Source organism: Petromyzon marinus, chromosome 75 (assembly GCF_048934315.1).
Source record: "Petromyzon marinus isolate PM22_M1 ecotype Great Lakes invasive population chromosome 75, UKy_Petmar_22M1.pri1.0, whole genome shotgun sequence".
Taxonomy (NCBI): Eukaryota; Metazoa; Chordata; class Hyperoartia; order Petromyzontiformes; family Petromyzontidae; genus Petromyzon; species Petromyzon marinus.
The window spans coordinates 7,424,981-7,438,055 of record NC_133741.1 but is presented as its reverse complement, the minus strand read 5'-3'; the positions used below and the strand labels follow the sequence as shown (position 1 = coordinate 7,438,055).

The 13,075-nt window shown below is 54.1% G+C and overlaps 1 protein-coding gene across 1 annotated transcript in view; it reads right to left on the bottom strand.

Moving 5' to 3' along the window:
- Window positions 1-13,075, bottom strand: part of PANK4 (pantothenate kinase 4 (inactive)) — a 99,201-nt gene that overhangs the window by 58,851 nt on the left and 27,275 nt on the right. The window contains exons 6-9 of the mRNA XM_076056419.1: window positions 6,167-6,320; window positions 4,786-4,967; window positions 2,930-3,011; window positions 946-1,016 (exon numbers count right to left, since the gene is read on the bottom strand). Coding sequence (XP_075912534.1) covers window positions 946-1,016; window positions 2,930-3,011; window positions 4,786-4,967; window positions 6,167-6,320 — 489 coding nt within the window. The remainder of the gene's footprint in view (window positions 1-945; window positions 1,017-2,929; window positions 3,012-4,785; window positions 4,968-6,166; window positions 6,321-13,075) is intronic.

The window sequence follows — 13,075 nt, the reverse complement described above, 5'->3', positions numbered from 1 at the left end:
ACTGTGTGTGTGTGTCACTGTGTGTGTGTCACTGTGTGTGTGTCACTGTGTGTGTCAGTGTGTGTCACTGTGTGTGTGTCACTGTGTGTGTCACCGTGTGTGTGTGTCACTGTGTGTGTCACTATGTGTGTGTGTCTGTCACTGTGTGTGTGTCACTGTGTGTGTGTCACTGTGTGTGTGTCACTATGTGTGTGTCACACTGTGTGTGTCACTGTGTGTGTGTGTCACTGTGTGTGTGTCACTGTGTGTGTGTGTCACACTGTGTGTGTCACTGTGTGTGTGTCACACTGTGTGTGTGTCACTGTGTGTGTGTGTCACTGTGTGTGTGTCACTGTGTGTGTCACTCACGGTGCCACTATGTGATCGTGGTGTCACTGTGTGTGTCACTGTGTGTGTCACTGTGTGTGTGTCACTGTGTGTGTGTCACTGTGTGTGTGTCATTGTGCGTGTGTCACTGTGTGTGTATGTGTCACTGTGTGTGTGTCACTGTGTGTGTGTGTCACTGTGTGTGTGTGTCACTGTGTGTGTGTGTGTCACTGTGTGTGTGTCACTGTGTGTGTGTGTCACTGTGTGTGTCACTGTGTGTGTCACTGTGTGTGTGTGTCACTGTGTGTGTGTCACTGTGTGTGTCACTGTGTGTGTCACTGTGTGTGTGTCACTGTGTGTGTAGTGTGTGTGTGTGTCACTGTGTGTGTGTCACTGTGTGTGTCACTGTGTGTGTGTGTCACTGTGTGTGTGTCACTGTGTGTGTCACTGTGTGTGTCACTGTGTGTGTACTGTGTGTGTGTGTGTCACTGTGTGTGTGTCACTGTGTGTGTGTCACTGTGTGTGTGTCACTGTGTGTGTCACTGTGTGTGTCACTGTGTGTGTGTGTCACTGTGTGTGTGTGTCACTGTGTGTGTGTCACTGTGTGTGTCACTGTGTGTCACTGTGTGTGTCACTCACGGTGCCACTACGTGATCGTGGTGTCACTGTAGGGGTCAGTGTCTCTGGGCCCCAGCTGTACTGGTTGGGATCTACAATCACACAGTGTGACACACACAGTGACACACACAGTGTGACACTCACACAGTGTGACACACACACACAGTGTGACACACACAGTGTGACACACACAGTGACACACACACAGTGTGACAGTGTGACACACACACACAGTGTGACACACACAGTGACACACATACACAGTGTGACACACACAGTGACACACACAGTGACACAGTGTGACACACACAGTGACACACACACACACAGTGTGACACACACACACAGTGACACACACACTCACACAGTGTGACACAGTGTGACACACACACACATAGTGTGTGTGTCACACTCAGTGTGACACACACAGTGTGACACACACAGTAACACACACACAGTGTGACACAGACACACACAGTAACACACACACAGTGTGACACATACACACACAGTGTGACACACACACACAGTGACACACACACAGTGTGACACACACACACAGTGACACACACAGTGTGACACACACAGTGTGACACACACACAGTGACACACACAGTGTGACACACACAGTGACACACACACAGTGAAACACACACAGTGAAACACACACAGTGACACACACACAGTGACACACACACAGTGACACACACACAGTGACACACACACAGTGACACACAGTGACACACACAGTGGCACACACACACACAGTGACACACACACAGTGACACACACACTCACACAGTGACACACACACACAGTGACGCACACACACTGTGACATACACACAGTGACACACACACAGTGACACACACACAGTGACACATACAGTGACACACAGTGACACACACACAGTGACACACACACAGTGACACATACAGTGACACACACAGTAACACACACACAGTGACACACACACAGTGACACATACAGTGACACACACAGTGACACACACAGTGACACACACACAGTGACACACACACAGTGACACATACAATGACACACACAGTGACACACACAGTGACACACACAGTGACACACACACACAGTGACACACACACAGTGACACACACACAGTGACACACACACAGTGACACATACAGTGACACACACACACACAGTGACACACACACAGTGACACACACACAGTGACACACGCACAATGACACACACAGTGACACACACACAGTGACACACACAGACACACACAGTGTGACACACACAGTGACACACACACACAGTGTGACACACAGTGTGACACTCACACACACAGTGACACACACACAGTGACACACACACACACAGTGACACACACACACACAGTGACACACACAGTGACACACACAGTGACACACACACACAGTGACACACACAGTGACACACACAGAGTGACACACACAGTGACACACATAGTGTGACACACACAGTGACACACACAGTGACACACACACAGTGACACACACACAGTGACACACACACAGTGACACATATAGTGTGACACACACAGTGACACACAAACAGTGACACACATAGTGTGACACACAGTGACACACATAGTGTGACACACACAGTGACACACACACAGTGACACACACAGTGACTTGTTGATGTGGTTGATGTTATTGATGGTGTTGATGATGTTGTTGATGTTGTTGATGATGTTGATGATGGTGATGTTTGTTTTTGATGTTGTTGATGATGTTGATTTTGATGTTCTTTTTGATTTTGTTGTTGATGTTGATGATGATGTTTTTGATGTTGTTGATGATGTATTTGATGTTGATGATGATTTTGTTGATGTTGATGATGTTTTTATTGATGTTGATTTTGTTGACGTTGTTGATGTTGATGCTGAGTTTGTTGACGTTGTTGATGTTGATGCTGAGTTTGTTGATGCTGAGTTTGTTGACGTTGTTGATGTTGTTGTTGTTGTTGTTGTGCTCCGTACTGTCCTCCTCGGCCCCCTTGAGGAAGGCCCCAATAGCTCCCAAGTAGCCCTCGTGCCTCAGGAACAGCGCCTGCACCTTGCCCTGCAACCACAACAACAACCACAACAACTACTACAACAACTACTACAACAACCACTACAACCACCACCACAACCACTACTACAACCACCACAACAACCACCACAACAATCACCACAAATAGCCCTCATGCCTCAGGAACAATGCCTGCACCTTGCCCTGCAACCACAACCACCACAACAACTACTACAACAACCACTACAACAATCACCACAAATAGCCCTCATGCCTCAGGAACAATGCCTGCACCTTGCCCTGCAACCACCACAACCACAACAACCACTACAACAACCCACAACCACTACAACCACTACAACCACCACAACCACTACAACCACTACAACAACCACCACACTACTACAACAACCACCACAACCACTACAACAATCACCACAACCACTACAACAAACACAACACCTACAACATCACCACCACCACCACTACACAACAATCACCACAACCACCACAACTACTACAACAACCACCACAACTACTACAACAACAACCACAACTACTACAACTACCACAAACACCACAACTACTACAACAACCACCACAACCACTACAACTACTACCACAACCACTAAAACTACTACAACAACCACCACAACTACTACAACAACCACCACTACTACAACAACCATCACAACCACTACAACAACCACCACAACCACTACAACAACCACCACAACCACTACAACAACCACACACAACCACCACAACTACCACAACAACCACCACAACATCACCACCATCCACAACCACTACCACAACCACCACAACCACCACAACAACACCACAACCACTACAACAACCACCACAACCACCACAACAACCACCACTACTACAACAACCATCACAACCACTACAACAACCACCACAACCACTACAACAACCACCACAACCACTACAACAACCACCACAACCACTACAACAACCACCACAACCACTACAACAACCACCACAACAACTACAACAATCACCACAACCACTACAACAATCACCACAGCCACTACAACAACCACCACAACCACCACAACTACGACAACAACCACCACAACCACTACAACAACCACCACAACCACTACAACAACCACCACAACCACTACAACAACCACCACAACCACTACAACAACCACCACTACTACAACAACCATCACAACCACTACAACAACCACCACAACCACTACAACAACCACCACAACCACTACAACAACCACCACAACCACTACAACAACCACCACAACCACTACAACAACCACCACAACAACTACAACAATCACCACAACCACTACAACAATCACCACAACCACTACAACAACCACCACAACCACCACAACTACGACAACAACCACCACAACCACTACAACTACTACAACTACTACAACAACCACAACACACAACCTACAACCACCCCCATCACACCCCCATCACACCCCCCATCACACCCCCATCACACCACCATCACACCACCATCACACCCCCATCACCCCCCCCCCCCCCCACCATCACTCACACCAACATCACACCACCCATCACACCTCCATCACACCACCATCACACCCCCATCACACCACCATCACACCCCACCATCACAACCCCATCACACCCCCATCACACCCCCATCACACCCCATCACCCCCCCCCCCCCATCACACCCCCATCACACCCCCCCACCACCACCACCCCCACCATCACCCCCCCTACCCCCCACCACCACCACCCCCACCATCACCCCCCCTACCCCCCACCACCACCACCACCACCCACCACACACCTTGGACCAGTAGTTGATGCCGAATGAGATGGTGTGCATGGTTACGGGATGCTCGCGAATGAAGAACCCCCCAAAGTAGACGTTGCGCAGGGAGTGGGTGTGGGCGTACAGGCTGGCCAGCTGACCAATGTTGTTGCTGATCATGTGCAGCAGGCTCTTAGCCATGTCCTCCTTCGCAAACTCTGCGGGGGTGATGGGGGAGAGAGGTGCGGTGAGAGTGTGGTGAGTGTGGTGAGTGTAGTGGGTGTAGTGGGTGTGAGTGTACAGGCTGGCCAGCTGACCAATGTTGTTGCTGATCATGTGCAGCAGGCTCTTAGCCATGTCCTCCTTCGCAAACTCTGCGGAGATGATGGGGAGAGAGGTGCGGTGAGAGTGTGGTGAGTGTGGTGAGTGTAGTGGGTGTAGTGGGTGTGAGTGTACAGGCTGGCCAGCTGACCAATGTTGTTGCTGATCATGTGCAGCAGGCTCTTAGCCATGTCCTCCTTCGCAAACTCTGCGGGGGTGATGGGGGAGAGAGGTGGGGTGTGCAGTGAGAGTGTGGTGAATCTATGGGTGTAGTGAGTGTGAGTGTAGTGAGTGTAGTGAGTGTAGTGAGTGTGAGTGTACAGGCTGGCCAGCTGACCAATGTTGTTGCTGATCATGTGCAGCAGGCTCTTAGCCATGTCCTCCTTCGCAAACTCTGCAGGGGGTGATGGGGGAGAGAGGTGGGGTGTGCGGTGAGAGTGTGGTGAGTCTATGGGTGTAGTGGGTGTAGTGAGTGTGAGTGTAGTGAGTGTAGTGAGTGTAGTGAGTGTAGTGGGTGTGAGTGTGGTGGGTGTAGTGAGTGTGAGTGTAGTGAGTGTGAGTGTAGTGAGTGTGGTGGGTGTAGTGGGTGTAGTGAGTGTAGTGAGTGTAGTGAGTGTGAGTGCAGTGAGTGTGAGTGTAGTGAGTGTAGTGAGTGTGAGTGTAGTGAGTGTGAGTGTAGTGAGTGTGAGTGTAGTGAGTGTGAGTGTAGTGAGTGTAGTGAGTGTGAGTGTAGTGAGTGTGAGTGTAGTGAGTGTGAGTGTAGTGAGTGTGAGTGTAGTGAGTGTGAGTGTAGTGAGTGTGAGTGTAGTGAGTGTGAGTGTAGTGAGTGTGAGTGTAGTGAGTGTAGTGGGTGTGAGTGTAGTGAGTGTGAGTGTAGTGAGTGTAGTGAGTGTAGTGAGTGTGAGTGTAGTGAGTGTAGTGAGTGTACTGAGTGTACTGAGTCTGAGTGTGAGACTCACCTTGGCCTGGAGCTGGTATCCGCCCGAAGCTACTGGCGATGAGATCACCAGGCAGACCCAGCGAGTCTGAGTGTAGCGAGTCTGAGTGTAGTGAGTGTGAGTGTACTGAGTGTACTGAGTCTGAGTGTGAGACTCACCTTGGCCTGGAGCTGGTATCCGCCCGAAGCTACTGGCGATGAGATCACCAGGCAGACCCAGCGAGTCACAGCTCCCACCGTAGATGTCCCGCACCAACATGTCTACAGCGTCGTGCTGACCTCGGGCCGACAGCTGCAGCAGCTCGTCAAACGTCTACCCGGAGACACGCGCGGAGAGACACGCGGAGACACGCGGAGACACGCGGAGACACACACACACAGACACTGAGACACACAGACACACGCCACGCACAGACACACACACTCAGAAACACAAACACTGAGACACACAGACACAGAGACACTGAGACACACAGACACACACACACACTCAGAAACACAGACACTGAGACACACAGACACAGAGACACTGAGACACACACACACACTCAGAAACACAGACACAGAGACACACAGACACATGCCACGCACAGACACACAGACACACACTCAGAAACACAGACACAGAGACACACAGACACACGCCACGCACAGACACACACACACACTCAGAAACACAGACACAGAGACACACAGACACACGCCACACACACACACACAGAAACACAGACACAGACACAGAGACACACAGACACACGCCACACACACACAGAAACACAGACACAGAGACACACAGACACACGCCACACACACACACACTCAGAAACACAGACAGAGAGACACACAGACACACGCACAGACACTCAGAAACACAGACACTGAGACAGTGACACTATAGACAAAGCTATAGTGTCTCTGTGTCAGTGTCTCGCTGTCTCTCTTCCCGTGTCTCTGTCTCTCTCCCCGTGTCTCTGTCTCTCTCCCCCCGTGTCTCTGTCTCTCCCCGTGTCTCTGTCTCTCTCCCCGTGTCTCTGTCTCTACCCCCGTGTCTCTGTCTCCCTCCCCGTGTCTCTGTCTCTCTCCCCGTGTCTCTGCGTCTCTCCCCCCGTATCTCCGTCTCTATCTCCCCGTGTCTCTGTCTTTCTCCGCGTGTCTCTATCTCTCTCTCCCCTTGTCTCTGTCTCACTCCCCATGTCTCTGTCTTTCTCCGCGTCTCTGTCTCTCTCTTCCCGTGTCTCTGTCTCTCTCTCTCCGTGTCTCTGTCTATCTCCCCGTGTCTCTGTCTCTCTCCCCGTGTCTCCGTCTCTCTCCCTGTGTCTCCGTCTCTCTCCCTGTGTCTCTGTCTCTCTCTCCCCGTCTCTCTGTCTCTCTCCCCCCATGTCTCTGTCTCTCTCCCGTGTCTCTGTCTCTCTCCCCCCGTGTCTCTGTCTCTCCCAGTGTCTCTGTCTCTCTCCCCGTGTCTCTGTCTCCCTCCCCGTGTCTCTGTCTCTCCCAGTGTCTCTGTTTCTCTCCCCGTGTCTCTGTCTCGCTCTCCCTGTGTCTCTGTCTCTCTCCCCGTGTCTCTGTCTCTCTCTCCCCGTATCTCTGTCTCCCTCTCCCCGTGTCTCTGTCTCTCTCCCGCCGTGTCTCTGTCTTTCTCCGCGTGTCTCTATCTCTCTCTCCCCTTGTCTCTGTCTTTCTCCCCGTGTCTCTGTCTTTCTCCCCGTGTCTCTGTCTCTCTCCCCGTGTCTCTGTGTCTCTCCCCCCGTGTCTCCGTCTCTCTCTCCCCATGTCTCTGTCTTTCTCCGCGTCTCTGTCTCTCTCTTCCCGTGTCTCTGTCTCTCTCTCTCGTGTCTCTGTCTATCTCCCCGTGTCTCTGTCTCTCTCCCCGTGTCTCCGTCTCTCTCCCAGTGTCTCTGTCTCTCTCTCCCCGTCTCTCTGTCTCTCTCCCCCCGTCTCTCTGTTTCTCTCTCCCCGTGTCTCTTTCTCTCCCCCCGTGTCTCTGTCTCTCTCCCCATGTCTCTGTCTCTCTCCCGTGTCTCTGTCTCTCTCCCCCGTGTCTCTGTCTCTCCCAGTGTCTCTGTCTCTCTCCCGTGTCTCTGTCTCTCTCCCTGTGTCTCTGTCTCCCTCCCCGTGTCTCTGTCTCTCCCAGTGTCTCTGTCTCTCTCCCCGTGTCTCTGTCTCTCTCTCCCCGTGTCTCTGTCTCTCTCCCCGTGTCTCTGTCTCTCTCCCTGTGTCTCTGTCTCTCTCCCCGTGTCTCTGTCTCTCTCCCCGTGTCTCTGTCTCTCTCCCCGTGTCTCTGTCTCCCTCTCCCGTGTCTCTGTCTTTCTCCCGCCGTGTCTCTGTCTCTCTCCCTGTGTTTCTCTCTCCCAGTGTCTCTGTCTCTCTCTTCCCGTGTCTCTGTCTCTCTCCCCCCGTGTCTCCGTCTCTATCCCCGTGTCTCCGTCTCTCTCCCCGTGTCTCCGTCTCTCTCTCCGTGTCTCTCTCTCTCCGTGTCTCTGTCTCTCTCTCCGTGTCTCTGTCTCACTCCGCGTGTCTCTGTCTCTCTCTCCCCATGTCTCTGTCTCTCTCTCCCCGTGTCTCTGTCTCTCTCCCCGTGTCTCTGTCTCTCTCCCCGTGTCTCTCTCACTCCCCGTGTCTCTCTCGCTCCCTGTGTATCGGTCTCTCTCCCCATGTCTCTGTCTCTCTCGCCGTGTCTCTGTCTCTCTCCCCATGTCTCTGTCTCTCTCTCCCCTGTGACTCTGTCTCTCTCCCCGTGTCTGTCTCTCTCCCCGTGTCTATGTGTCTCTGTGTCTCTCCCCATGTCCCCGTGTCTCTGTGTCTCTCCCATGTCTCTGTGTCTCTCCCCGTGTCTCTGTGTCTCTCCCCGTGTCTCTGTGTCTCTCCCCATGTCCCCGTGTCTCTGTGTCTCTCCCCATGTCCCTGTGTCTCTGTGTCTCTCCCATGTCTCTGTGTCTCTCCCCGTGTCTCTCCCCGTGTCTCTGCGTCTCTCCCCGTGTCTCTGTCTCTCCCCATGTCCACGTGTCTCTGTGTCTCTCCCCGTGTCTCTGTGTCTCTCCCGTGTCTCTGTGTCTCTCCCCGTGTCTCTGTGTCTCTCCCCATGTCTCTCTCCCCGTGTCTCTGTGTCTCTGTGTCTCTCCCCGTGTCTCTGTGTCTCTCCCCGTGTCTCTGTGTCCCTCCCCGTGTCTCTCTCCCCGTGTCTCTCTCGCTCCCCGTGTATCGGTCTCTCTCCCATGTCTCTGTCTCTCTCCCCGTGTCTCTGTGTCTCTCCCCGTGTCTGTGTCTCTCCCCGTGTCCCTGTCTCTCTCCCCGTGTCTCTCTGTCTCTCCCCGTGTCTCTGTGTCTCTGTCTCTCTCCCCGTGTCTCTGTGTCTCTCCCCATGTCTGTGTATCTGTGTCTCTGCGTCTCTCCCCATGTCTCTGCGTCTCTGTGTCTCTGTCTCTCTCCCCGTGTCTCTGTGTCTCTCGCCGTGTCTCTGTGTCTCTGTCTCTCCCCGTGTCGCTGTGTCTCTGTCTCTCCCCGTGTCTGTGTCTCTGTGTCTCTGTCTCTCTCTCCCCGTGTTTCTGTGTCTCTCCCCGTGTCTCCGTCTCTCTCCCAGTGTCTCTGTCTCTCTCTCCCCGTCTCTCTGTCTCTCTCCCCCCGTCTCTCTGTTTCTCTCTCCCCGTGTCTCTTTCTCTCCCCCCGTGTCTCTGTCTCTCTCCCCATGTCTCTGTCTCTCTCCCGTGTCTCTGTCTCTCTCCCCCGTGTCTCTGTCTCTCCCAGTGTCTCTGTCTCTCTCCCCGTGTCTCTGTCTCTCTCCCTGTGTCTCTGTCTCCCTCCCCGTGTCTCTGTCTCTCCCAGTGTCTCTGTCTCTCTCCCCGTGTCTCTGTCTCTCTCTCCCCGTGTCTCTGTCTCTCTCCCCGTGTCTCTGTCTCTCTCCCTGTGTCTCTGTCTCTCTCCCCGTGTCTCTGTCTCTCTCCCCGTGTCTCTGTCTCTCTCCCCGTGTCTCTGTCTCCCTCTCCCCGTGTCTCTGTCTTTCTCCCGCCGTGTCTCTGTCTCTCTCCCTGTGTTTCTCTCTCCCAGTGTCTCTGTCTCTCTCTTCCCGTGTCTCTGTCTCTCTCCCCCCGTGTCTCCGTCTCTATCCCCGTGTCTCCGTCTCTCTCCCCGTGTCTCCGTCTCTCTCTCCGTGTCTCTCTCTCTCCGTGTCTCTGTCTCTCTCTCCGTGTCTCTGTCTCACTCCGCGTGTCTCTGTCTCTCTCTCCCCATGTCTCTGTCTCTCTCTCCCCGTGTCTCTGTCTCTCTCCCCGTGTCTCTCTCTCTCACTCCCCGTGTCTCTCTCGCTCCCTGTGTATCGGTCTCTCTCCCCATGTCTCTGTCTCTCTCGCCGTGTCTCTGTCTCTCTCCCCATGTCTCTGTCTCTCTCTCCCCTGTGACTCTGTCTCTCTCCCCGTGTCTGTCTCTCTCCCCGTGTCTATGTGTCTCTGTGTCTCTCCCCATGTCCCCGTGTCTCTGTGTCTCTCCCATGTCTCTGTGTCTCTCCCCGTGTCTCTGTGTCTCTCCCCGTGTCTCTGTGTCTCTCCCCATGTCCCCGTGTCTCTGTGTCTCTCCCCATGTCCCTGTGTCTCTGTGTCTCTCCCATGTCTCTGTGTCTCTCCCCGTGTCTCTCCCCGTGTCTCTGCGTCTCTCCCCGTGTCTCTGTCTCTCCCCATGTCCACGTGTCTCTGTGTCTCTCCCCGTGTCTCTGTGTCTCTCCCCGTGTCTCTGTGTCTCTCCCCGTGTCTCTGTGTCTCTCCCCATGTCTCTCTCCCCGTGTCTCTGTGTCTCTGTGTCTCTCCCCGTGTCTCTGTGTCTCTCCCCGTGTCTCTGTGTCCCTCCCCGTGTCTCTCTCCCCGTGTCTCTCTCGCTCCCCGTGTATCGGTCTCTCTCCCCATGTCTCTGTCTCTCTCCCCGTGTCTCTGTGTCTCTCCCCGTGTCTGTGTCTCTCCCGTGTCCCTGTCTCTCTCCCCGTGTCTCTCTGTCTCTCCCCGTGTCTCTGTGTCTCTGTCTCTCTCCCCGTGTCTCTGTGTCTCTCCCCATGTCTGTGTATCTGTGTCTCTGCGTCTCTCCCCATGTCTCTGCGTCTCTGTGTCTCTGTCTCTCTCCCCGTGTCTCTGTGTCTCTCGCCGTGTCTCTGTGTCTCTGTCTCTCCCCGTGTCGCTGTGTCTCTGTCTCTCCCCGTGTCTGTGTCTCTGTGTCTCTGTCTCTCTCTCCCCGTGTTTCTGTGTCTCTCCCCGTGTCGCTATCTCTCTCTCTGTGTCTCTGTCTCTCTCCCCGTGTCTCTGTCTCTCTCCCTCCCGTGTCTGTCTCTCTCCCCGTGTCTCTGTGTCTCTCCCCATGTCCCCGTGTCTCTATGTCTCTCCCGGTGTCTCTGTGTCTCTGTGTCTCTCCCCGTGTCTCTGTGTCTCTCCCCGTGTCTCTGTATCTCTGCGTCTCTCCCCGTGTCTCTGTGTCTCTGTGTCTCTCCCCGTGTCTCTGTCTCTCTATCTCCGTGTCTCTGTCTCTCTCCCCGTGTCTCTGTCTCTCTCCCGTGTCTCTCTCACTCCCCGTGTCTCTCTCGCTCCCCGTGTCTCTCTCGCTCCCCGTGTATCTGTCTCTCTCCCCATGTCTCTGTCTCTCTCGCCGTGTCTCTGTCTCTCTCCCCATGTCTCTGTCTTTCTCCCCGTGTCTCTGTCTCTCTCTCGCCGTGTCTCTGTCTCTCTCCCTGTGTCTCTGTCTCTCTCTCGCCATGTCTCTGTCTCTCTCCCCGTGTCTCTGTCTCTCTCCCCGTGTCTCTGTCTCTCTCCCCGTGTCTGTCTCTCTACCCCCGTGTCTCTGTCTCTGTCTCTCTCTCCCCGTGTCTCTGTCTCTCCCCGTGTCTGTCTCTCTCCCCGTGTCTCTGTGTCTCTGTGTCTCTCCCCATGTCCCCGTGTCTCTGTGTCTCTCCCATGTCTCTGTGTCTCTCCCCGTGTCTCTGTGTCTCTCCCCGTGTCTCTGTGTCTCTCCCCATGTCCCCGTGTCTCTGTGTCTCTGTGTCTCTCCCCATGTCCCCGTGTCTCTGTGTCTCTTCCATGTCTCTGTGTCTCTCCCCGTGTCCCTGTGTCTCTCCCCGTGTCTCTGCGTCTCTCCCCGTGTCTCTGTCTCTCCCCATGTCCACGTGTCTCTGTGTCTAACCCCGTGTCTCTGTGTCTCTGTGTCTCTCCCCGTGTCTCTGTGTCTCTCCCCGTGTCTCTGTGTCTCTCCCCATGTCTCTCTCCCCGTGTCTCTGTGTCTCTCCCCGTGTCTCTGTGTCTCTCCCCGTGTCTCTCTCCCCGTGTCTCTGTGTCTCTGCGTCTCTCCCCGTGTCTCTCCCCGTGTCTGTGTCTCTGTGTCTCTGTGTCTCTCCCCGTGTCTCTGTGTCTCTGTCTCTCTCCCCGTGTCTCTCTGTCTCTCCCCGTGTCTCTGTGTCTCTGTCTCTCTCCCCGTGTCTCTGTGTCTCTCCCCATGTCTGTGTATCTGTGTCTCTGCGTCTCTCCCCATGTCTCTGCGTCTCTGTGTCTCTGTGTCTCTCCCGTGTCTCTGTGTCTCTGTCTCTCTGTCTCTCCCCGTGTCGCTGTGTCTCTGTCTCTCCCCGTGTCTGTGTCTCTGTCTCTCCCCGTGTCTGTGTCTCTGTGTCTCTCTCCCCGTGTTTCTGTGTCTCTCCCCGTGTCGCTGTCTCTCTCTCTGTGTCTCTGTCTCTCTCCCGTGTCTCTGTCTCTCTCCTCCCGTGTCTGTCTCTCTCCCCGTGTCTCTGTGTCTCTGTGTCTCTCCCCATGTCCCCGTGTCTCTATGTCTCTCCCCGTGTCTCTGTGTCTCTGTGTCTCTCCCCGTGTCTCTGTGTCTCTCCCCGTGTCTGTGTCTCTGTCTCTTCCCTGTCTCTGTGTCTCTCCCCGTGTCTCTGTGTCTCTCCCCGTGTCTCTGTGTCTCTCCCCGTGTCTCTGTGTCCTGTCCCCGTGTCTCTGTGTCTCTCCCCGTGTCTCTGTGTCTCTCCCCGTGTCTCTGTGTCTCTGTGTCTCTCCCCGTGTCTGTGTCTCTGTGTCTCTCCCCGTGTCTCTGTGTCTCTCCGGGTGTCTCTGT